This window comes from Columba livia, chromosome 3, assembly GCF_036013475.1.
Source record: "Columba livia isolate bColLiv1 breed racing homer chromosome 3, bColLiv1.pat.W.v2, whole genome shotgun sequence".
Lineage (NCBI taxonomy): Eukaryota > Metazoa > Chordata > Aves > Columbiformes > Columbidae > Columba > Columba livia.
Genome location: NC_088604.1, coordinates 17,209,720 through 17,236,915, shown reverse-complemented (window position 1 = coordinate 17,236,915; position 27,196 = coordinate 17,209,720). Strand labels below are relative to the sequence as shown.

The window sequence follows — 27,196 nt, the reverse complement described above, 5'->3', positions numbered from 1 at the left end:
AACAGCACAAGTTAATAATGGATATGAAAAAATGCAGCTGTTCTCTATGTTCACAGGAGGACCAACCACTCACACTAATAACCTCTTTACAATCAGACAAGAATGTTGGCTGTCCCCTTTAGATGTTTCACAGCTGACAAAAGAACTTCAATAATTCTGAAGTATTTTATCCTTCTTTTTGATTCCTGTTCACATACACTATGTTGTTATAAAGAAGTGAAGCAAAAGGCCCCTTTTATCTCAAACTGATCGAAAGAAAAAATATTTTGCTGCGGTAAATGGAGTTGTATATCCGTAAAATAAAGTTACAATTCTGCATAAGGTTTCTGAATTTAACACACTTAAGGATATGCCAGAATTTCAGAAAATGAAATCCTGAAATTACCTAATACTTTTTTTTTATGATGAAACAGGAAAAACAAATAGACATGTAGTTAAATCACAGCTGTGGAATTCAGTTTGAAATCTCAGTAGCAGTAGATCCCCTGTCAGTCATAGTCACAGTATCACAGTATGTTTGGGATTGGAAGGGACCTCAAAAGATTATCTAGTCCAATCCCCCAGATCATCTAGTCCAATCCCCCAATAGTCATTACATACCTGGCTGCAAAACAAGATATTTTCCTTATCAAAGCCTACTCTAGCACCTGAAGCTAAGAGTACTCCTTGTTTGATGTGGTTTTGGAATACAGTCAGCTGTACTGAAAACTGTAATTTATCCTTCCTAAATCCACAGGGATGCAGACAGTTGTAGAATTTTGTGACAGGAGAAGTCGGAAGGGGGACTGAAATGTATTTTCTTAAACATTTAAAGTTTTACTTTGATACGTGCCCCAAGATTAAATTTGTTGTCACATGCAACACTGCAGCTCAGTACATAACTATCTAAGAAATGTACTAGGTTGACACCTGAAATATAGGAAAATGCATCCTAAATTCTTTTAAAATTATGAGGCAAATACTAGGAGGTTTTCCTCTCTTCTTTGCAAACCCAAGCAACTTAATTTAGGGAATGGGAATTCAGCCTCAAAACCGTATTAGTGCTCTAAACTAAAACACTGATCTTGACCAAGGGACCTAAGTTTAGTTATCAATACCTAACAACCTGCAGCCCCAAGGGTGCAGTGCTGGCATTTCACAGAATCACAGAATGGTTGGTGTCAGAGGGGACCTCTGGAGATCATCTAGTCCAACCCACCTGCTAAAGCAGGTTCACCCAAAGCAGATTGCACAGAATGTGTCCAGGCAGGTCTTGAATGTCTCCAGAGAAGGAAACTCCCCAGCCTCTCTGGGCAGCCTGTTCCACTCCTCTGGCACCCTCACTGCGAAGTTCCTCCTCATATTCAGACGGAACCTCCTACGCTTCAGTCTGTGCCTGCTGCCCCTCATCCCATTGTTGGGCACCACTGAAAGGAGTCTGGTCCCATCCTCTCGACATCCACCATTCATAAAAAATATTTATAAAAAAATCCCCTGACTTTCAGAAAAACCTGACTATCAAGAGGACACCGCAGACAGTCCAAGGTACCTATAAAAGCTACCAAATAAATCTCTGCATAGGCGGCAAGCAGATTCACAGGCTGGTCACTGCCCATACTGGGTATAGGCCTCTCCCCAACAAGGCAACCACAGCTGGGGTACAGCGCACACCTTTCACCCGTTACAACCACGTCTGCACCCAGAGCTGGAGCCGCCCTCTAATATGTGCACCTTCCCTAGTAAAAGTTTCACTGTAAAAGATAAAGACAGCCACTGAATGAAATATGCTTTTTTATAGTATCGATTCTTTACAATTTTAACAGCACTATCCCAAGTATTAATATAAAAAACCCAGCCCAAACCTCTAAGTTAGTTAACTATGTTACAGATTAACAAATAAACAACCATAAATCATTTCCGTGCCCTATGGAAACTCACAAGTCAAGAATCTCAAACGAAAAAAAAGTAGTTTCTGTAGTTTACCTTCATGCAGCAACATTTGCCACTTAACATACTTGTAAAATAGCAACACATAAAAATACCCCTGGGTGGCAGAAAAGTTAGAAAGCCAGAAAAATCATGTACCAGCAAATTTGCATACACTGGTATATATTTCTAATATATAATTATTTTATATATATAACCACAATAATGATGAAAATTTACTCACTCTATCAGGAATGTTCACATAAGTTCCAGCATCAAGAAGATCCTGCACGATTTCAGTATGTCCCTCCTTCGACGCAATCATCAAAGCTGTGTTTCCATCTTTATCTGTTAAGTTTACATTTGGGTTCCTTTTCAGTATTTCTTTTACTGAGTCAGTATAGCCACCCTTCACTGCTACAATAAGTGCAGTCATAGAATTCTTTAAACAAAAACAACAGATTTTTTTGTACAGAGGATATAGAAATCATCATTTTATCAGCAGTTTAAATAACAAAAGAACACTCACTGACACAACTTTCTTAACCATGTAAATATTACTTCAGCTTTATGTTCTAAAGTGCACTACTTGTTATACTTTTTTTAAAAAAGAAAGAAATGAAATTCTACAGTAGAGAACACTTCAAATGCAAACAGTGAAGCTCAGATCAGGTTATTTTAACTCCTGAATGTCACACACATGGTAAAATAATTTTCTTGTGATATGGGAATACAGTACTATCAGAGCACCCAAGTCTGCCAGTCCTGCTCACAAGGAGGTTTTCTGAAGAACTCCTGAAATAATTGGATGAATACAAAAAGTTGTCGTCTTTATTTTACTTTGACAAGCATTTTAAGTGGTTTATGCAACAACACCACCACAAATCAGTTTTATTCAAAACCAATATGCAGCTGAAAACGTCTAAAAAATTTCCAACTTCTGAAAAGGCGCAACAGCCGTTATTATTTGCAAAAGATGCTTTGTATTTTATTTACTTTTCTAACAGCACTGAGCAAAGAGTTGTTTGATGTATTGTTTTAGGTACGGAATGAATTTTGATAGTATTAACCTTCAGATAAAAATAACCTGAATTCACTTACGTTCATTAAAATTTACACTTTACATACCAGTGTGTCAACTGTCAATACAACTCCCTAGTTATGTAATATTTTTATTAAAAGGCATAAAGAAGTTTAAATAATCCTCACGTGTCATTTGCAAATGCCTGAAAAGTGATATGCTAAAACATGAACATTTAATCTTTTTTCACGTATTTCTTGGTATTTGTATTATAAACAAAACAGGACACACATATATCTACCCACACTTTATCACTGAAAAATGAAGTTACTTACAGCTCCTTCTTGATCAACGTCAGCCCCCATTTGCAGCAGGTATTTCACACACTCCAAATGACCTTTCCTTGCTGCCCAAACCAGTGGGGTGGTTCCATACTGCAAAAGCATTTACAATATTCTGTCATACTGCCCTCTCTACCTGGTATTCCCTACAATCTAGTATTCACACTGTGCTTTATTACATTAGTTTTTACAAAGATATAGGGATAGCTTTAAGAATTATTTTTCCATGCAACCCAGGATAGCAAGATTTCCAATAGCTTAGAAAACAGAAATATTCTCCACTGAAATAAATGTTCATGACCATCTTCAGCACAGTATGGAAAAACCTCTTGCAAGTATAAGGACTTACTCCAGCACACCAAGACTAATCTCACAGGCAAAATATAAAAGTGGGTGTTTTTCCAATCAAAAACTCCTTGATTTTAATTTTTTTAATAAAACTCACTTTTACAATAAATGTATCAACAATTAAATGAATTAAATATTATATAAATATAACTTACTTTGTCAGAGCAGTTCACTTTAGCTCCATATTGCAGTAAGAGATGTACTATGTCTGAGTGGCCCCGGCCTGCTGCCCAAATAATTGGATAAACGCTGTATTGCTTAGAATGAGGGAAAAAGAAAATAAAGGAGACATAAAATCAGACTCTTAATTATTTTTCGTTAATAATTGGTCATGATGCTTCAAAGGACAATAAACATATAAAAGAAAGAACATACCGAAATAAATCTAACTATGCATCAATTGTTGCCTAACACACTGTCTAGGTGATCTCTAGGAAGACATCTACTTGTTTTGAATCAATTTTGTTTTACAACTCCTTATACACAGTTTAAAAATTCACATCCTCATCTTGATACAAACATTTGTAATGTAAGAGAGAAGCAACTGACAGCTATGCAATATCCCTAAGTAATTTGGACCATAGATCAATCACATCACGCGTGCAGAAGCTTCATAAGCAGACCAGATGAAATCCACAGTCAGAGCGGTAAGTCACTGGTGTTCCCTGACTGTTCACTCTTGCCTCAAACACCAAAGAGCTGACAGTATAAACAAATTGCTCACTCCAGTTTCAAAATGCCTGTACTTGAATAGAAAATGCTTATAAAGTCAAATATATCTCAAAATCTTAGGTTTTTAATTCTCTCTCACATGCAGGGTACGTATTTATATGATCTAGCCCAGGGGTGTCAAACTTATTTTCAGCAGGGGCCACATCAGCCTCACAGTTGCCTTCCAAAGGCCAAATATAATTTTAGGAATGTATAGCAAATGTTATACCCCTGATCTAGCCCATTCAATAACTATTATGAAACAATTAAATTGTTTCTAAATTGCACATATTAGTTACTTCATTAATTTCTACAGGCACAGAAAAATGACAATTGTTACACAAACAGCATTAGATACACTATTTATCTCTTCTATTATTTCCTCTACTGCTAATTTGAATCTTATTAAGAGCTATACTCATTTGCTTTAATTAATAATAAAACTAATGAAAAAAGTGACTGTCATACAGATTATTAAAGCACTCCCTTCATAAATATAGTGACTGATGTTATATTGAAAAAATGCAAAATATTTCATCAAGATAATAAGACGAGTGCACAATTCAGGACTTTACACATTTGGGAGTGCGAGGGCAGGGCATTTAAGACTAAAACTTACCATTCCCGTGATGTTTGGATTTGCTCCTTTCTCAAGTAGCAATTTAGCTACTTCGGTTCGGCCTTTATATGATGCCCACATCAGGGCAGTCCATCCTCCCTGGCAAGCACAATTCAAAGAAATGTAAAAAATGAAAAATAATCTCTAGAAACCTAATTAGTGACTTTTATTTCATTTTGAATTTGTCCTAGGACTGTTTTGTAAGCCCAAAACATAGTAAGGATTGATTACACAATGTTGTAATCCTACTTACGTAGGATGAATAATAAGTACACGTATGAAAGTACTGATTTCTTTCTGTATGCAAAACTTGGGAGAATATAGTCACAGAATCAGAGAATGTTAGGGATTGGAAGGGACCTCGAAAGATCATTTAGTCCAGTCCCTCCACTGGAGCAGGAACACCTAGATGAGGTTACACAGGAAGGCATCCAGGCGGGTTTTCCATACTCAAGCAGAACAAAATTAGTCCTTGCAAGTACCCAGTTCCCTCTCCAGTCAATGGAGAGAAGTCTGCAGCTCTTCAGAGGTGTCTAGCCTCCTAATAGTGTGAGCAACAGCGGTGGCTCTTTAGGTGAACTGGACTAGAGCACCCTCTTTCCTATACAAAAAATTGGACAGCATGAATGAAAACAAATTCCAGGATACTGAGAACAAGGACTGCTCTATGAATAATCACAGTTGACCAGAGAAAAAGTACATATGGACATGTATCTTCTGGGGAAACATAACATCTATTTTACCAGAACACTTCTTTTTAAAAAAGGCCATCACCACAAAAAACAAACACACAAAAACAACCAGCCAACCTCCCCACGCCCAGAAAAAAAAAAATAAACCAATCAGTTTAGCTTGTTGCAAACCAAGTCAAGAGGACAAAAACAGCCCTAGAAACAAGTTGCCCTTATTAACACTAAAGCAACCGTTTCACAGCTGCAAAACCAATATTTAAATATACATTCTTTTCCATTTTAACAGCCTGGAGTACATAATTTAAGAAAAAAATATCTTTGATTTGTTTACATTACTGAAAATCTCCAACTCCTAAAATTGTTGTTCTTGCTAAAAAAAGGAAACCGATTTTATTTTTACACTAGGACAACACATACCAAATCCCGATGCTCCAAACTGACATTGTAATTGAGTAGCTCTGACACAATAGCTGCATGTCCTTCTTTAGCTGCTGAAATAAGAGCTGTCCAGTTATCCTAGAAAAAGGAAAAAGTGATATTTAAGTGATATTCAATATTTCACTACAATTACCTTGTTTTTCAAGTGTTTAACCCACATTAGGACATCCACAGCTCCTTAAAATAGCTGTCCTTTAAAATAAAAAAAGTAGTTATAAACTCACAGATAACCTGCCAGTTATACACATAAAAATACAGAAGACCAACAACTACTCCAAATCTCCCCTCCAGTTATCTCCTCTCCTACCCAACATCCATCACTCTACAACTCCTTAGTTCATTGCAGGTTAACTTCTTAAAAACATTATGGAGAAAACAATATCTACAAAGGGTTAGAGAATGAGGTCAAGACATTGAGAACTTCTTGGTGAGGACAAGATGGCAACAAAGGCCACAACAAACGGCAGAGGTCTGTCTCCACACACAGTGGGTGACAGCACCCAATGGGTTCATAACACACGGGAATTTGGGCCACAGCTCCTTAGATTCATGACCACTTCATGAGAGACACATTTCCTTTTGCGTTACACTTACCTTCCATCCACTGCTCAAACCAGGTGTGCTATACGCATATAAATATAGGAGCATTTTATGGCAAATGTTCTTCCCATAAGTATAGGAACTGTAACATTTGCAGCAGATGTAATCAGATGTTTCCAAAAATAGAGACATTTGCTTTCTCTCTTTTATTTTTAACTCTCTCTTTTTTTTTTTTTCTTAATGACAGATTTCATACCTTATTTTTCCTGCATGTCTATACTGCCAGAATTAAATGAAGGAAAAAACAAAACAAAAAGCACACAACAAACAAACAAACCCACATGAAACAACCTTTTCCTGTTTATCACTCTTCATTGGAATGTACAGACCTTTCAAAACTTTAGCAATACCTCCGTCCTATTCACCCTTTCTGGGCATCCCTCACCTAGAATCAACCTTTTTCGCAAAGACAGGAAGACAGCTCATAACTCTGAAACCCTCCTCTGCTGCTGTTCTGACTTTGACCCAAAATAATCCTTTAACCTAAAGTCTCTCTCTATATTCATTGAAAAAAAAACCAAAAACATAAAAATCAAGGAAAAAAACCCTGCATACCACAACATCACCGAGATAAACAAAAATCACTTGGACTCATCTTTGATGCTGTATTTCTCTATTCTGCCAATCTTTTCACAGCAACTACTGCCAATCCTATTATTACAGCTCCCTAGTACTAACTTCCCAGGAGAAACAGCAGCAGCATACAGCAGAGACCCTCAGACATTTAAAACATCTTAAATACCCCCATTCTTTATGAGGAATTGAATCAAAGGAAGGCAGAGCGAAGCAATTTTACATAAGATTTCTCTTATATGTCAGCATTTTCCATCTTTTTTTTTTTCTCCTACCCTCAACACTAAACTAAACACCTTTTATTTGCCTACATCTTGATATTTTTTCTTCCTCCATTGTTAGTTATCACATAAAGCACTAATACTTACAGCATCTTCCAAGTTGCAATTGGCTCCCTTCTTGAGAAGCTCCTGGACAATTTCTAAATTGCCCTGTTCAGCAGCCAACATGAGTGGAGTCTGGCCATTCTGAAATCAAAATGACAGGAAAAGTGATGCACTGGGATATAATGCAAGCAACGCACATACACCAACAATAAAAGGCCAAACGCTGCAGAGGAACGTTGTTTCCAGTTTTTAATTGCCTACGAGGAGGATTGTTTTCAAACCACATAGTAAACTTGCAATAAAAATGGAGAACATATTAAAACCTGTTCCATAAGAGATTAAAAAAACAATGCAAAACAAAAACAAAACAAACAAACAAAAAAATCAGGCCTTAAAAATGGTTACAAAAAAAAAAAAAGTCACATTGTTAAATATCTTTCTTTCTGAATCATTTGCCCACTGAAGACATCTCTAATACAGCCTGTTACATCTTTAAATCTTGAAGTACCTCAGTCACACTGTTTAGAAATGAATAAATATATAAATATAGTATAGGAACCCCAATGGCCATTAAAACAGTTAAGACTTCTTGTTGAAGTCTTGGAAATAATAGTCAAGTATATACTACAGTTTCATCTGACAGTATACCAAATATAGACATCATTCTTGTCCTGTGCAACACAGGTTCTGAACTGGCAGCCTCATCTCAGGGAAGATGAAAGGCAGAAAAGTTGGTTTATTTGCATTCAAGAACGTTTTAACAGTCAGGTACAATCTGTCACCCTTTGATCAGTTTATTTTTGTGTCAGGAAACTTCTCTTCAGAGCTACTCACAAAGAGAAGAAAATCCTTAGATACAACTGCTCAGCATGCTGAAAAATAAAATTTACTAAATTTGACAGTAAATCTGTTATCTCAACAAATTTAACAAATTAAGATAATTTTTCCTGACCTTTCTTGTGTCTTTTCTCTGTAAAAAACCACAAATTACCTAGTCTACAAATAATACAGAAGCTACATGTTAGAAATTATATACCAGCAATCTCCCTGAAAATAATAAAAATAAAATCAGAATATGGTAAGGTCACTAATCTTTATTAGTAAAATAATAAACAGTAAGATTAATAAAGATATTTGATGAGTTCTTTCCACTCTCTATGTTAAAATTAAAAAAAAATAAAATAAAGCACTGATTCTTTCAAAAAAGCTTTCTGGTCCATCAGTTATTCTCTAACTGGTCTTCACAGAATCTTCCCTATGACATTATGGATAACCAACAATATTACTAGTGAGAGGATATAACCCAATACCTAACAATGCAATTATTTTAAGAAGGCTGTGACAAGTGGCACCACATCCAGCTAGAGGCCAGTCACTAGTGCAGCACCACAGGGGTTTAACCCCTTCAGTAAGGGCCTGGGCAATGGGACTGAGTGCACTCCCAGCAACTTCGCAGCTCATACAAAATTGAGAGGAGCAGCTGATGCACCAGATGCTTGTGCTGCCATCCAGAGGGACCTCGACAGGCCAGAGAAATGAGTGAACAGGAACCTCATCATATCGGGTGTAGGTGTCCAGGTTTCTGTATCAAGGTCTTTGTGAAGAGAGGCTGGGAGTGCCCCATGCAGTTGCAGAGAGGCTCTGGTATTCTCAGACAGATGTAAAACTTTTATATTATAGCAATGAAAACATCAGTCCCTTCTTGCTAGGAGATTCTCAAATATAGCTTCAATTTTTTAGCAGATCATGGAGATTTCACCAAAGAAACAAAAGGTAACTACTTAACTACGGTGCCTGTGGCATCCAAGTTAACTCAAAAGTTGTCCAAGAATCTAGAAACCCCAGAAGAACTAAATGCTCGTATTTCTCACAAGCACATCAAGTACTGTTTATCTGTACACCACAGCTAAGCCTAGGTATTGGAATATCCAAATTATAAAGGGACACACCTGTACCTTTTTAGGTAAGTCATTCAGTAGTGATATCGTACAGATTAGCTCTCTCCTGTAGTCCATGAGAGAACAGAAGACTCTGAATTGAAGATGCAGAAGGTACTTCAGTATCAAGAGTAAAAGGAAAGGCACATCAAAGGAAATTGTAGGTTTTTAGGATCAAAATGTATCACACAAGTCAAGCATCTATCATTAGCTGTTAAGTAAACAAGGTATCTGCTATTAGAGAGAGAATGCACAGGGAGAAAGGACATGCAGGGGAATGGCAGAGAGACTGAGACTTGCTCCACTTAACTAGAACTCCCAGTGCTCCTCCAACAAAGCCATCCATACACAAGTTGACTGGAACATCCCAGCTTTTCCGGGAACTGATCACAGTCCAAATACAATGGGCTGGTAATAACATGGGTGATCCCAACACTGGACAAGTCACTGCAGCCCGGGAGGTCCTGGCACTAACCAACCTCAGCTTGCCAGCAATGTTTTTAGACATACTCTGCTGGCACTCAAGCTCCCGTTCTGGTATTTTGTCTTCACCCGAGAAAAGATGTCTTGGCAGGTTCAAAACTGGAAACAGAATTGCACTCAATGCCAGTAAATTCCAATGGAGAGCAAATACTTAAACAAAACTCCTATTATTGATACATATAAACAGCCTCACCCCATCATGGGTTTAAAATGGATGCAAACCATACATGTCTCCAGAAATTACCTTCTCCAATGCAATATACCAGAAGACTGAAAAAATCAGCTATCAGGGAAATGATCTCTGCAAAAAAGGCAGCTACTGAAAGCCAGGAGTGCACTAAGTCTCACTAAGAACTGGAGAAAAATTTAGAAAAGAAGGTGAAGGCAGCGACATTGCTGATAAATTTAACACAGACTGTCAGATCTCAGCCATGTTATTGAGAGGAATTATCAGCAGAGGGAAGAGACTATTCCTCTTCTCAGATACACTACATGCCAGGTAGTGAGGTTCATGTGTATGCTTTGAAACTTAAAAATTCTCTCAACTATCTCAGCATATGTGCATACACAACACGAAGTGAATGTGCTGACAATGACAGAAAACTGTCCTAAGTGAAACCAGATCTAATAACTACAGTAAGGCTAAATTATGTAGATGGTTTTCACATTTGCATTATGTTTTCTGGTTTTGAGTAATATCTTGCTTTCTCCAATTCTTGCCAAAAACACTGTTTCCATCTTGGGCAGGTTTTTAAAAAAATAATGCAATAGAACAGGCATTTTCTCAGACTTACTTTAAAAAAAATATTAATTGCAAAGTCAGTTTTCCATATGCTACAAGGCGAGTAAAAAACTGCTTGGACTGTCAAACTCAATGGGTAAAGGTCAACTGTTCACAGTAACTAGTGCTCAGTTGAGAGGGTTTGATTTGGGGCTAACATCGTAGCATCTTCATCAACAGCCAGAACCATGAAACAGAACCTGCTCATAGCAAGCAGACGGACTGCCCCAACCTCAGGAGAGCGGTCATTATGCTCGAGGATGGGGATGCTGTTCAGAAGGAATCAAATAGGCTGGAAAAATGGGCTGACAACCCTCCTGCAGTTCAACAAGGCAAACACAGAGTCTGGGATGGGCTGACTCCATACAACAGTCCTGGCTGGGGACCCCATGCTGCAGGAATGGGCACGTGGTTCCAATGGGCAATGAGGACCAGGAGTCAGCTGTGCACCCTGAGGCAAGGAAGGCAAACCAAATCCTGGGTTGCACAAGTAAGAGCACAGCTGGACCTCTGCTCAACACAGGCGAGGCTAAACCCAGAATACACCGCCCCAGGTTGGGCTCCTAACAGAGAAAATCCCAACAGAGAGATCAACAAACTGCAGAGTGAAGCAACAGGGTCACTCAGGTGGTTATGAGACTGGAGTAAAAGACATGCAAGCAGAAACTAAGAGCTAGATTTTTTCAGCCTGGAAACAGAAGATTAAGAGGAGAATCAACATCAGCCTCACACTACCTAAAGGGAAGAAGATTTTTAGAAGACAAAGGCAGATTCTTCTCAGAGATGCACAGCAAAAAGACGAAAAAATAACAGTCACAAGATACAGCAAAGGATAATCCAATGAAACATAAGGAAAATGTTTTGAAACAAAGAATATTTAAGCACTGGAGCACTGCCCAGAGAGGCTGCAGGATCTACATGCTTGAAGGTTTTCAAATTTTCATTGGGTAAGTCCTTGAGCAACCTGATGTAACCATGAAGTTAGCCCTGCAATTAGGAGGAGACTGAATCCAGTGACCTCCAGAGGATTCTTCTATTCTGAATTTTTCTATAAACCTGATTCTCTGAATATGCTGTTTAAATCAACAGGGTTCCAGTTCTACAGCACTGTTTAGGAAATCAGAACTAAAAAAAAAAAAAAAATATAAAAATATTAAAAAATATGCTGTACATTCAAAAATAAGCAGTACATTCAGACGAAAGAAAAATCCATGTGCCTACAAATCAGAACATCTACTACAGAAGATTGAATTAGTCAAATCATCTAAGCTTATCTGTAAAATACACAAAAGACATAACTGTGTACCAAAGTAACCTGAATTTTAAACATTGTGCAAACCAATGTGGACATTCACTAGCAACGAACATTTGCATGAATCAAAACCTCCCAGGAAACTCTTGGGAAGCTTTAGTGCACTATAATGACCACACATTTGCTTAACTTGCTGGTGGTGATATGCTCAAATCAGACTAAATGAGATGGCAAAGCAGCAGCTAATGATTATCACACTATCCCAGGACTCCAAATAATCCACATTCCAACGCCCTACTGAGTAGCAAGACTTCTTGTGTAATTCTGGTAAAGTCATTTAATATTCCCTGTTAAGTCTAGACTTACCTTTTGGATACATCTGTTGTCATCCACATGAGCACCTGCTCAGAGCAAATTGCAATATATGCTCCTATTTGGATCACATAACAAAGTTTCTCCTGCTTGGAAACCAGGATGTGGGAGAAGAGTTGTTATCCCAGGTTTCACCCCAAAATGGACAGGGCAAGAATGCACATGCAGCTGAATTTGTGAGCAAAGAAACAACTCCTAGCCGCATAAATGCAGATATAATCTCCATCCACAAAGTAAGAACAGAGCTGCAGTTCCAGCTCAGAACACTCAGAAAACAAATACAATTAAAAGTGATGAGATGCTGACAGAGACTGAACCCTGTGTGTTTGGTCTGTGCAAAGGTAAGGAATCAGTTGAAAATAAAACTGAAATTTGTATCTTAAATAACCAGTGTGATCTCAATATTATTCATTCTGTAGCTAACAAGCTGAAATACGACACTGACCTTTCTGAAAAAAAATCATCTTACCTCATTTCTCTCATCTACATCCCTGCATTTCTCAAGAAGCGCTTTCAGAGCAGGAACATTTCCTTCTTCTACATAGGTCAACAGACTCTGACTCATCAGACTTGCCATCTTTGTACAGTATTTAAAATGCTTCTATAACAAAGTTATCTGTATTTCAGAGAAGGAAAAAAGAAAAACAGAGCATAAGTAAAGGCTATGAGAGTTAACTTGAACATTAAAAAGCAGGAATTGTACATGCCAACAAGTTATTGGTTGGGTACTAATACCCACCATTCTCAACAAAAAGTTGTGGAGACATGGGCATTGAACTGCAATAAACAATGAAAAGCCAGTTGCTTTATTTTTCTAGGTCTTAGAAAATCACACAAATTATTCTGATTTTTAGGTATTGTCTAAATATGTATTTTGAATTGAATGCACAGTAGTCATTCATTTGCATATTCTTCTGCATATATAACATTATAGAAATACCTGTGTATTTTACATACTTCATATACGCTATTTATCTACAATACAACCGTTATGCTTTATATACGTAAGCAGAACATTGAGACTATTCAACAGTATGAATTTGCAGCCTTATGGAACTCTGAGAAAAAGCATTTATTAAATCAGTTATCACCACCTTTACCCAGACATGCCTGCATGTGATGGCACGTTGTTAACTTGCCAGTCAAACTTAATGTAGCTTCTGTTGACTGATCATGTGTTTTTAACCTCTAGTATGTAAGACAGGAAAGGTTTTTCTTGGTTAAGGCAGTCCATTAAGAATTGTTTAAGCTTTCTAAAAGAGCTGTTCAGATAAAGAGCAGTAAAACTGCACCACATTTATCTGAATATGGCTCCAGGGGCTGAATTATTCACTGCACCTAAATTAAGTTTCACAGGATACAGAACAAGCTGTGGGGCTAAACACAAGACACCACCCACCCCATACCACCTTTCTCCTCACCAGCAGATGACATGGTTGCTCGCTTTCTGGATTTTTCTTGCATGATAGCAGCATAACAGCACGGAAAAAACTCCAGCTTAGTGTTAGCTACATCCCAATGGTCAGTCTGTTCCCCACCAGGAAGAAGCCAAAGATCAGTGGCTTTCCCAGGCAACGGTTCTAACTTTTATTCTCACATAAGAGCAGCCAGTGAATTTTTCTGCACTCCCAACTGAAGCAGGAAATTAGCCAAGAAATGACAAGAGGAAGCCAGCTGGATCTTCCCTACACTTAGCATGGATAAGTTAGTTTAGATTTAGAGATATAAATAAAACAAACAATCTAGCTCTGCCTTAAATTGCTTGCACAGATTGTTAACAGTATCACACCATCCTTTCTCCCTCAGCAAGTAAGTACATATAGATAAACACACTGCTGTCGGGATATGTTAGACACAACCTGAGCTTGCCTATAGCACCACAGCCATCAGGCGACCCACATACAGAAATGCCTTGGGTGTAAAAATGTCAGCAAAGAAGCCAACAAGCCCGGTTCAGTTAACATGACAGCAGCTCTGGGTACACGTAGAAGAACTTTAGGCACACACAAATGTCTAAAAACAATGGAAACCATAAACTACATATTTTAAGTATGTAAGCAAGAGAACATGAGAGGGAGAAGAGTGAAGAAGGAGGGACTATGAATCTCACTGTTAGACTTGGGCTTAAAACTGAGGTTGCACTGAGGCTGAGGGACAAATTACAAAGAGGATTTAGGCATCTGAATTCTTCATACTCCAAACGTCCACATACCATCAAAAAATACACAAATCAAATTGTATCATTCATATGTTATTTAAACCCAAACCTAAAATCAGTTTAAAAAAAAAAATATTTCAAATACAAAGCCCAGCAACAATTTTACTGGGCACTGTACAAATAGCCAGTCTCTCCTACAAGTTATAAATAAACTAAGAACACAAAAGGTCTGTCACGTTCACCATACAGTTAGAGTACCAGCCTGCAAAGGGGGGTGAACAGTATAACGGCGTCATATAATTGTCGTTATTTTTTTTCAGTAGGAGGAAGAGCTAATTGAGAGGTTGCAAACTTAAAAAAACCCAAATAACACCAAAAATGAGAAGTTGAAAAGAAACAGTGATTGTAGTGACTCAGTGCCCACACATAGGCTCCTACTGCCATTTCAGAAACAAAAATACCAGAAAAGTCAGCATCTAGCCTGGCAGCGCAGAGCAGCACGCCTCCCTTAGGGCCTGCGCCAGGACCTCACAGCCCTATGCAGATGTCTCGAATATTGTTGGGCACCTAAAACAACATTAGACTTTCCCATGCAGGCACCTCAATCCCTACCATATTTTTTTACATATTCCAACAGAAATGCACAAACCGTGACTTGCCACTGGCTCCACTGCTCCCACTGACATTTTCTCAGCTCCCTGTGCAGTGTCCCAGCTTCTCTCCTGTAGCTGTACCTTAAACCCCCATCCTATTTTCCATACCAGATACTAAACTGAAAACTGTATTAAAAATCATAAGCAAAGCGTGACTACAGTGTCTCACCAAATGAATTATACTCTGTGGTTACTATCAAAATTTTACCAATTAATTCTTGGCTAGTGTGAAAAGGAAAAAAGTATTCAGCATCACTTCCTCCTCAAAGGGAGGTTCTTCCCTTGATGTTCCCCACAGCCGTATTTCAAAAAGCCCAAGGCAGCCCTGCTGCACTGTAGATAAATATCCTGCTTCAGAAATCATGACTTGAACTCCCAGTTATCGAGAGAGAGCAGGTCCTGCCTTAATGTAGATCTGAGTCCTTAGAGGCAACTTAAACCTTTGACTAACAGCAAAATACCTGAAGCTAAGGAACAAATCTAGAGCTGCATTTATAAAGTCCGTGTTAATGTTACTTTTCTAAAATAACAAAAGCTTTGCAGGTGTGAACCATCTCCAAGTATATTTGTCACCTATACTTCACTGTCATGTAATATCCCCTTCTTAGAATTAATAACAGTCTATTTCATAAAAACAAGAACAACAAAATCAAATATTATAATGATGAATTTTATATCCTCATGCTTTCATTTGCCACTTTCCAGACAAGCTTCTTAGGGCATCCAAAAGATTAACATCACTGGAGGGCTTTAGGAAAGCACTGTTTAGACAGTCAGTAACTGACATTTCCATTTAAAATGCAATCTGAATTCACCAGGTTAATCTATGCATTAGTATTCTTCTCATCCTTAAACAAACACAGCAAATAAAGGAAAAAAAAAAAACACACCCAAAAACAAAAACAGAAAAAACACCCCAAGCAAACAAACAAACAAATCGAAAAAACCCACCACCCTGCCACCAAATATACATTAAAAAGGTGATGGTTGTTAGGATTTTTTTATTCCCCCCCCAAACACGCCTGAAGTAAGGCTGAAGTCAATTCACCATGCTTTCAATCATGACAGCAAGTCATTATAAATTGAGCACAGCCACAGCCAGTCCACCTTTTCATTAATTAAGGTTGATGCTTTATGTTATTAACATTAAGCTCTGTACTCAAAGTTCATGTTGGTTCTGGATAATAAGGTGTGGTTTCCTCCAAAGCTTAAGATTTCTTTTAATTTAAATGCATCAAACCAAGACTTTGAGGTACAGTCTCTACATACATAAGTGGCTCTATTCTGACCCCAACAGAAAAAGTTCCTGAAATGTATATTCATGCATGTGGGGGAAAAAACAAACCACCCCCCCCCAACGCACACCACCTAGAACAAACAAACAAACAAACAAATCACACATAAAACCAAACACACACAAAAACCCACCACACACCTCAACATCTTATCCTTTACCAAAATAAAGGATGAGCTTAATCCCCGCCTATTTTCATAAATCTAGTGCAAAACCAGCACAATTCAAGACCACTGAATACATATAGAGCCCTTAATTGTTCAGTTAACAGTATTTACTTTATTGTTTAACTCAGTAGAAGTATTTTTATAATCTATAGCAAACCTTTCAGTTAAAACTAGAGCCCATTTAGACACTAATCCCATTTCCAATGTGGATTAATGCTGTTTTGTTTGTTTTTTTCCACCAACATAAACCAATTCCCAGTCCACAAACCAGCTCTTCATCCACAATCCAAACTTCCAGGCTTGGAAATCTCACAATGCCCTCAAGCAGCAAACGCTGGTATTTTATAAGACTAACAGCCCAGCAACAACTATGAAAAGATATATTAAGGGCACAACTGCTCAGGTGAAGGTAACATTTACACAAGGATTAACCTGGTTTTGTAAGGCGCTCCTCCTGAGCTGAAACACATGTTATCAGTGTTTTGGAAAGACTGCAAAAATTTGCTGATGTATAAAACTTTTGTTTCTTTCAACTGCATCAATACTGACTGCAGAGGTCCAGATAACTCAAATCTGCAGATATTTAATGTATTGTCAGAATCTTGTATCAGTTTCTAACTACATACAAATAACACACTATTACACACCAAATTTTCCAAATAGCACCATTTTTTTGTAGCTCGCCTCCATATTTTTTTTTCAGTTGTGTGTGTGAGCTCTGATCATTCATGAATAAACAGCAAAATTGGTCAAACACTAGTGTTATTGATAACACTTTATCTTCTTGATTTGTTTTCAATAAGTAAAGGTTGTAGTGACAACAGAAAATTCATATTTTCTATCATATGATGAAAAAAATTGTTGCCCTCTTTATAACGCGTTTCCTTCTGTTTCCAGATACCGAAGTCACCTTCCCAACACACAATGCTGTGGCAGATCTTTCAGTTAACTGTAAAGGGAAATAATTACAGTACTGCTGATATCTGGGCGTCTACAAATCAGATACGGAAAGATGCAGTTTTTAGCCCTTAAGGACTGGAAATACCATCTTTTCCAATTAGAATTTAAAGAAATGTGGAATACAGAAGATTTGGACATATAATAATGAGACTACTATAAGTTGGTTTCATATTCTTACACATTGTTACACTTTATGATGGCATGAAAACAGAAAAACAAGTTGGAACATCGCCGTTACTCATGCTGCATGGAATCTCACTAATACAAGCATTACCCATCCTTTATGACACTTTATTGTAATTACTTGCTAAATGGATATACTTCATAAACATTAAGATATCACAAGCCAGGCATTACATGAAACAGTTAATATTTTTAACTATTATATTTCAGTAGGGACTGAGTCAAGCAAGATTCTGGTTAAAGAACAAACTTTCAAAACAGTTGAAATAAGTCTCTAAAATATTAATTTCTGGTATTCAGCAGCAGAAAGAAAGAATAAATCTAAGTTTCTGTAAGTATCTTGCACCCACATCTCTAACACCTGAAGTTCAATTATGACTAACGATCTTCCGATGATTTTCAGCTTTTCCTTATTTACCTGGGAACATTTATTCTACTTCTTTTACCCAAACTCCTGTAAACCAGATGAAAACCATTCTAATAGATTACATGATTCTTTGTTACTTTGTATCAAAGAACAAATAAGTGCAACTAGAAAACACTAAAAGACACAAAAAGATAACTAGAGACACAGACATTCTTCTTATTTTTAAACCTGTAACAAATAGAACAAAAAAAAGTTTGCACAAAAGGAGGTCCCTACAGATGTAACCATTACTACAGTACATTGTAAGAAATGCAGAAAACGGGAGATATGCAAGTAATTTTTTTTCCATTTCAGGCACTCAATGCAAAAGCCATTTCCAAAAATTGTAGTGTTTATGGGTTTTTTTTTAATAAAACAATTGAGGCCAGAAATTACATCCAAAATACCGGAAAGACGCAAACATGTATTTAAACAAAAAGCCACCGTTGTCATCTGACAGCAACTATCAGACATGTCTATGTTCTGTCCTGGTTAAAACGATTAGTTAAAAGAAAGGTTTTTTGAAGTGTCTGACAATGGGATTTAAGCTTTATCAGAGAAACTACCCTTAAGATAGAATTTAAATATTGCCAATGAATATATGAATTCCAAGAGAAAATTTAACTCCTGTACAAAATACAAAACACACAGTCCTACAAAATATAATGTCGGGTTTCAAATATTTCAAATGAAAGTAAACAGAAACAGGTATCAACAGCAAGCTTTTCAAGACATTATACCAACCAATATAAATCAGTTCTGTCAAAATCTGTACAAAACACAAAACTACAGCAAGAAAATCTACACCACCATCTTACACTGTCCCACAAAGCAAACACATTTCTCTGTATCATAAGATCGAGGGTTTGTTAGTCACGGCCACAAGGCGTATGACAAAATCTAACTTCTGCAGTATTTCCACTTACAGAAAAAGTCAGTTGTGATGAAGATTTTTTTTTTTTTGCTAAATATTTAAAAATAATTAAAGCCATATTTAGGAAGCTATTGTCACAAAGAATTTCAAGTAGATTTAAATTTCTTTATAATGAAGTTACTTTAAATAGCCACCATTTCAGAAGAATAAACATTTATTCAATAGACAAATATGTGGGGTTTTTTATGTATTCTGCCCTGATAAAAACCTCCTTTTAATTTTTCCATTTCTTTATTATTTGAACGGGGATGGGGAGGAGAGAGGAGGATGTCTCAGATTACTCCCATACTTCAAACACTTTTCCAGCAAAAAACATATTACTGTATTACTTCAGCATCAGTCCTTCGTCAAAAGTTACAGACCAGAAAACACCTTCCCGGACTAATTTTTTAGCATGTACAAGAAGTAGCAAAGCCCTGCCCTTACGGGATTTCCCTACTCGAAGTCAACTTCTTCAGCCGTGCCCGGTGACAGGACCAGGGGCGATGGGCACAGACTGAACCCCGGGAGGTGCCGCCTGAGCAGCTGGAAACTTTGTGGCTGTGAGGGTGACCCAGCGCTGGCGCAGGTTGCCCAGAGGTTGATTCTCCACCCTTGGAGATGCCCAAACGCCACCTGGACATGGACCCGGACAACACGGTCCGGGTGACCCTGCTCGAGCAGGGGCTGGGCCGGGTGACCTCCCGAGGTCCCTTCCAGTCTCAACCACTCCGTGCTTCTCCACCTTGGACATGACACCAGACTCTTCCGCCGGCTCCAGCTCCTGTTTGTCTCCCCAGCAGGTGCAAAAGGCTCCCGCACCCCCGGGGCGGCGCGGACAGAGGTACCCGACCGTGCCTGTGTCCCCCACGGCCGGTTCGATGCCCGGTGAGGTGTCCCCGCCACCCACGACCTATGGCCCTGCCCGCCCGGCGCTGCCGGAGCCCCCGGGGGCGGGACGGGCCGGGCGGAGCGGCCCCGACAACATCCAGCCCGGTCCAGGGCCTGGCCAACACGCCGCCCCTGACCATTAATCCCCCTCCCGCAGCGCGTCCCCTCGCCCCGCCGCTCTCAGGCGGCACCGGCGACAGGGGGCCCCGCGGCGCCCTTTGTTTGCAAGCGGGAGCGCCCCCTCCCCCGTGCCCTTCCCCTGTCCTTCCGCGCCCGACCCGCGCTGTCTCCGCTCCCCGCCTTCCCCTCACCACTCACCTCACAGCCGGCGGGACTCGGCCCCTGCGGGCGGCTCCCCAAAGCCGGCCGGAGCGCTGACAAGGAGGGAGCAACGCCGAGCGCTCCTCATTTCCTCAGGGCGGCGGCGGCGGCGGCCATCTTGTGTCGCTCCGCCCTCTTCCCCACCCGGCTGGTCACGTGGGCTGGGGCGGCACCGCCGTGGGGCAGGGCGGCCGCTGCCGGGCCCTGTCAGCGCGCCGGGAAGCCCTGAGGGCCGGCGCGCTAATTACCGTGCATAAGCAGCTAATAACGGGAATTAAACAAAAAACCACAAACAACCCTGCCCGGCAGCGAGTCACCGCCTCAGGAGGAGGCGCTGACTGAGCGGGTCCGGGCGGCGGCACAGCCGTGGGGAGCGCCCCAGCATTCACCCGGGGCTGCTTTCTGAAAGAAAAGGGGGGCAGTTTTTATTAACCGTAACAGGTCACTTCCATCTTCGCCACAGCCCAAATCCGCGATACCAGAATGCTGCTTTATTTAATTCCTTTGGGTAACTGGATGAGAGATGATCTCTAATGACTACAGTAATAACATCTCCCCCAGAGCCCACAGAGACTGGCTTAAACCGGGGACAGTAACAAAGGGCCATAGCCCCCATGTTCAATGCTCAAAATTAGGGATAAAATTTAGTAAGTAATTAATTAGTAATTAGCAATTAATTTAGTAAGTAATTTCTAAATTTAAAAATTTAGAAAAAAAAACAAACATCACTTTCAAGTAATTCTTACCCTTTTTGTTTAGCTGCCCTCATAACAGATGTATGATTTTTCAGTTGTTAAACTAAAAGATTAAAAGTTTAACTGTCGCAGTAACCAAGCTTGTCTCAGATACGAAATCGCCCCACTATTTCAGTTTTCGACGTCTATCCAACACAAATATAAACTGAAGATTATTGCTCTGCTTTAATTATTATTCTACTGATTGTAATTACTGTAATATTTAAAACCGTTTTCTTTCCTTCCTCCAATTTCCTCAACTTAAATTGATAAAAATCCTGATCATGCAAAATGTATATTTTTGCCATCTGAGAGAGGGTTACTATGAGGAGATGCTGTTATGGGGTGGAGCACACAGGCAGACACGCCACTTACGGTTTATCAGCCTAAATGGTGAAGTAGGCAATGGGCGGTAAACCAGGAGGATTTGATACAAAGGCAAACCTGTTTCAAGCAAAATGAAAGCTGGTGTGGAATTCTTTCCAATGAAATAAGTTATTAATTACCAAGCAAGTAATGTAGGTATCCCATCAGGAAATCACTGGGAAAACATTGCTTTATGCATGCGTAATACAAGGGTGTTTTTCTTTTCAGCTCATGCTCGACTTGTATTTAAATTTCTTATGACAGCAGGATAACTAGAATAAAAGTGCAGAGTCCCTTTACTGCTAGAGTTTATTTATTTGGAGAGATAATTAATAAACCCAACAAAGAACTCACTCTTTGGGTACCACATACGACTGTCCTAGGAAGATCTGTAAGATGCACTGGCAAACCTTGCCAAGGGTACAGGTCTCCAACTCTAATCTACTAAATCAGTTGAAGACACCTTGCCCTAGACCTACATTTGTATTCTGTATCAAAGCATCCTGCATGTTATCAGAAGTTATTCAGATGGAATTAAGTTAATTATAGGCACAGGAAAATATCTGCTGGCTCCAGGATGTTCTTAATCAGGATTCTTTCTGTGCAGTACCTTACAAGAGCAGAGCTAAAAATCTCTGTTATGAGAATAATCATATTAATCAAGTATTAACATCCTGAAGTAGCAACAGAAGGCTTTTACCGTACTCTGTTCAAGTAAGTTTTTCGCTAAATGCAGTTCATTAACATCCTTTTCATACTACTGACCCACACCATTGTGAATGCACATCTGAGGAGGTGATTTTCATGGCAGTTAGATAACATCTGGTTGAAATTGCAAAAACCACCAGAGCTTCTATGAAAATTAATAAAACCACATCTGTAGTCCTTTATGTTGAAATGGGAAGTATTTTTAGTCTCCACGATGACACAGCTTGCTAAAAGAGAATTCTAAACACACAAGACTTAAAAATTCATTAATACAGCAGGGTCTTTCAAGAGACCAACACCCACATTCCAGTACTCCTCTAGGCTGGGGCCATCTGCAGAAACAGATCATTGTAAAGATATCTTTACAAAGTTGCATGGGCTTAACAAAGTTTGTACTGAAGCAGAATTAATACCAGAACACAAGAGAAGAGAGTAAAAGCTCCAGTATGAGACAGGAAGCAATGGAAACAGCCTTTGTTTAGTAGTGACATATAATGTCCCTTATTTTCCGTAACAACCTAAATGTACATGGTGAAGAACTTGCAGGTCACAGAGTCTCAGCGCGTTCCTGTCACCAGCCAACAGAAAGTGCCGTACTGGAGCTCTAGTACTCAAGTTTCAAAAAGGAAAAAAGTGCACAAGTATGGCACACATTTGTTTCTGCTTCTCTGGATTTATCAATTAAATAAGCAGCTTCTTCAAAGCATCGATTTTGACTCGTTAGTTATGTAGTTTCCATGTATCAAACTAACGACATCTGAGCTGTCATATTTAGAGATAGGGCACGAGGCAGCAATATGCTTTGACATGGATACTTTAAAGCTGCTTAAGTACCTTTCCCAAGCAACAAGAAGCTAGACTTGAAATTCTGTTTACCAGCTCTACTGGAAATAATTATATGCATGTATTTGTATATAAGCTCTAGACAACAAATGGGATAAAAGCAATTTTGAAACAGAATACTCCAGCTAACATAGTGTAAATGCATGCACTTTTATGTTTAGTAATCTATACAGTAAAGGAGAAGCTGCATTAAAATAAGTTTGTTCTTTAACCCTCATTAAAGCCAGACAGACACCAAAGAATTTAGAATAACAACTTCACTTTTTTTTAAACTACAGTTTAATCAGATTTAAAGACACAAATTAGAAAAAAACATTTATAGGCAAGTTAAAAACACCTTTAAAACATAAGAGCATGCTGCTTCTGCAGCGCTGCTGAGACAAATTAGAAATCAGTAATTATTAAAATATCACAATCACAGTGTAACTAACAGTGGTATTTTAATTTTACCATACACTAACACTTAGTTTATGGATCTGTTGAAAAATAACACCTTTTTAAAAAATATATATTTTGCAATAATAAAAATGAAACTCACCAACAATGCATTATAATCTGAACCAGGAAAGGCAAATTTAGGAATACTGTAGCTATCCACTTTTAGGGGTGCTTTCTCACCTTAACATATGGGTAGTTGGAGGCATAACTACTTCTGCATTGAGGTATAACTATTCCCTTGAACGTGTAACCAAGGCAGGAAAGAACAAAGTTTCATATTTTAAATTCTTAAATTGAATAACTTATTACAACATCTTCAAATAACTCTATATTTACCCATCTTACACTATTTTTCATTCAATACATTTTGAACGTTCTCTTCTAACTGATCTAGAACACATCTGAGGTCTGGGATTTAAGAATAACTACCTAATTACTATTGTATCATTTTTGACACCTTTGTCACAGTAAGACACATCAGAAGATTCTTCATAGAAATAGTGAACACCACTGGACAAAAGAAGGTACAAAGAAATGATGTAAAGAGAATTGATAAACACATAGAAAGGCAAAATACGCGTAGGCAAATACTCCTTAACTTATCATGACAAAAGGTTGTTGCACCTTTAATACATCTTCTGGCGCTATTCTAATGACCGGTCTGTCTCTAGGCACGCTGATTCTCTTATTTTTTGTTTCAGATTACATCTATTTTTTGTTTCAGATTACATCTTCACATTTGGAAGCCTCATCTGAGACCACAGACCACAGCTGTCTGTTCATATGACATATTGTTGTGAAATCTAAACGAAAATCCAGCTTGGGGTACTTCTTCAGAGGACAAAAGGAAGGAAGATTGTGCAGAGGTCTCTTTTGCCAAGAGGTTTGTTTGGAATAAGGTGCTGGACTGAGTCGCTATTAATAGGAAAACTTTCCTCCGAAAGTGGCCCTAACTCAAATTTCAGTCATATATCCGAAGTCACATTTTGTATTCGTAGCCTTCAGCAGAATATCCTGGAAGGGTTGGTTTTGCAACTGGGCGGATGAAGCCCTTTACTTTTCACTTAAAAGTGTAACCAACAGATTCTGTTTTCACTTTCGGAAGCAGAAAGCTTAATACTCTGAGAACAGAGCCCAACAGCCTTCAGCAGATTTACTACACAATTGGGGGGCTCAACACTGACCTCACATAAATATTGATATGCCCTATTTTAAGTATATTTATGCACACTATATGTAACTACAGTTTGTCAATTCATAACATTTACACAATGCTTATATGGATATGCACATGGATTTAGGTAGTCTAAAACCAAAACCAGGCCTAAGTCAGTGGACACATAGCTAATATACAGAAGACGATGAAGTGGAAAAATCTTCTTTTGCACACTTGTATAGCTAAAGTGAGCAAAATTATGGTTTAAATATTATTTAATGGGATGAAAATTCTTATAGTTGATAGCTTTTGTAGAAAACATACTAAAAACTCATCTCCAAACAGGTTTTTAAGGAATTAGTGGGGTTTTCTTTTGTTTAGTTTTAACTGTCACAAGGAACTGTTGCAATATTTGCAGTTCTGCCCTTGCATGGTGACTTCACGGATGCCTGGATTTCACGGTGTTTGCAAAATGTCCAGGTTAAGACAGCAAACGCATCAAAAATCCATGTAGGTCTAACATAGAGCTCTGTCAAGCTCTGCATGGGGGATCCTGTGGCAAACCCTCCCAGCCACTGACGGGACACAATCCTACCAGACACCACTTCTCAGACAGCTTTTCAACCATCACTATGAAGAGGGTCAAGACCAACAGTGCCAACTAGCTTAGATCCAGACAGGTCTGTTCATCCAATGAGAGAGTATCTGCTTAGATACTTAACTCAGCATAGCATTTAAGCACTTGTTCAAGTACTTACAGCCAAATGATTTTTGTAACGGGAAATTTAAAAATATGCCCAAGTGGTCTTCTGAGTATTACTGGACCTAAATAAATACATAAAGGCTAATCATGTAATGACATGCTGTGATGAATCAGCACAGAATCAACGTATTTTTTTATACATAGAGCCTGCATTGTGTTAAAATCCTTAAATTTGTTTCCATATGTTTTTCTAACACTGATCACTTTTCAGCATAAATGGCAATATTTCAAAATTTTCATTTGAAACGAAAAATTCTCAAACCTGATTTGAGAATTCAGTGAGAATTACAAAGTGAAAGACTTAAGGATAATCTAAATGAAGGCCTAAATTTTTGTAAATTGTGCTTTTAAATTTCTTTGTCATTCAAAGCCAACTTATAAAGTTGAGCATGTGAAAGTTCACATGTAAGCAACAATGACACATTTGCAGGCAAACACAAGGACATATTTGACCATGTATTTAAACATATTGTTAACAATTTGTTTGCAAAGCTTCTGAGAGAAAAATTCAGGCTCTGTTAACATAACTTTTGATATGAATTTGACAGGAGGTGAGGATTTCATAAAGGTCTCCTCCGCCTCAGAGGGCATTTTACCACTAACCAAATCAATCCTGTCAACAGAGGCACAACTACCTAGTATGCATCCTGTCACACAGCCATAGCATTTATAGTCATATTGCTTATGCCCACAGGGGGAACAGAATGAGTTATTTAAGTGTAAAATTCTTCTAATAAATAACATAGTGGTAAAACTCATACCACAAGTCAGTGTAGAGCAGGGAATACGCAAAGATCTCTTCATAAATTCTTCTCACTAATGTATGATTTGTTATCAAGAGCATATTGAAATGCATACCAATATTTTTACATGGTAATATATTTTAAAATGTCACCTATTACTGAAATCTCATCTACATGTCAACTGAAGGAAGGGCCGTGGAAGAATTTGCTTCCTGAACAAGAAGGGCATATCTGTAACTGTAAAGCCTTCCCAATTACAACAGTAGTAGGCACCACTGGAAGTATTATTTAAATACAATATATATATCTCTTTCATTAATACAGAATCATAAAGGTTAAAAAAAGCTTAAGCAAGCAAATAGTTACTATCAGGGTGACTACACTGACTAACTAACATTTACTCATTAAGTGCCTGAATGAATTGTTCACAATAGGCAAATATATGCAAAGCACCATAAAATTATGAATGATATGTTGTATTTACTTTTCATAGTGTGCTGATCTGCAATACTGAAAACACTTTTACCTCTTGGATATACATTAGTTAGTAAGTGAAAGAACACTCAAACCCATGTTTCCTTCATGCCCAAAACATTCCTAGGAAATTTACTTTCTACTCTTTTTTTCAGCAAGAGCAATACTAAATTGCCGCCATCCTTTCAAATTCAGTATTATAAAACATGTGTAAAACCTAAAAATTACCTAAAGCATCGTGGCTGGCTGCTCTTGACTTTCTGACTGAGTGGATAAAAAGGATTCAGTGTGATAGCAAGGCAGAAAACTAGTAAAGCAGAAGGAAAGCAACAACTACAAACCCCCAGTTTGACTAAAATCAGAGCGCTGCCATTAAAACAAAAAAACCTCTTTCCATAGTCCTCAAGACAATTCATTTGCATTAAGAGCAGATTTTGGTTCAAGTACTTTCATATTCAGCAATGACATTTAAAGGGCAAATTCTAGGACACTACACTTAAAAATAAATTATGTGCAGAACTAATTAACTGTCATAATCTTCTTGTGTTGCAATTATTTAAGGGGTTGAGATCACAAAGAAGAAAGTAATTGTACTGCACACAGACACCAGTTACATCCAGTTTTGA

The 27,196-nt window shown here is 38.4% G+C and overlaps 1 protein-coding gene across 3 annotated transcripts in view; it reads right to left on the bottom strand.

Annotated features, from left to right (window-relative positions):
* Positions 1-20,508, bottom strand: part of KIDINS220 (kinase D interacting substrate 220) — a 75,580-nt gene extending 55,072 nt beyond the window's left edge. For all 3 annotated transcript variants that reach the window (XM_005506817.3, XM_065059544.1, XM_065059545.1), the window contains exons 1-8: positions 20,343-20,508; positions 12,869-13,015; positions 7,617-7,715; positions 6,055-6,153; positions 4,946-5,044; positions 3,771-3,872; positions 3,262-3,360; positions 2,150-2,347 (exon numbers count right to left, since the gene is read on the bottom strand). In XM_005506817.3, coding sequence (XP_005506874.1) covers positions 2,150-2,347; positions 3,262-3,360; positions 3,771-3,872; positions 4,946-5,044; positions 6,055-6,153; positions 7,617-7,715; positions 12,869-12,976 — 804 coding nt within the window. In that variant the 5' untranslated portion in view covers positions 12,977-13,015; positions 20,343-20,508. The remainder of the gene's footprint in view (positions 1-2,149; positions 2,348-3,261; positions 3,361-3,770; positions 3,873-4,945; positions 5,045-6,054; positions 6,154-7,616; positions 7,716-12,868; positions 13,016-20,342) is intronic.
* Positions 20,509-27,196: the final 6,688 nt, after the last annotated feature.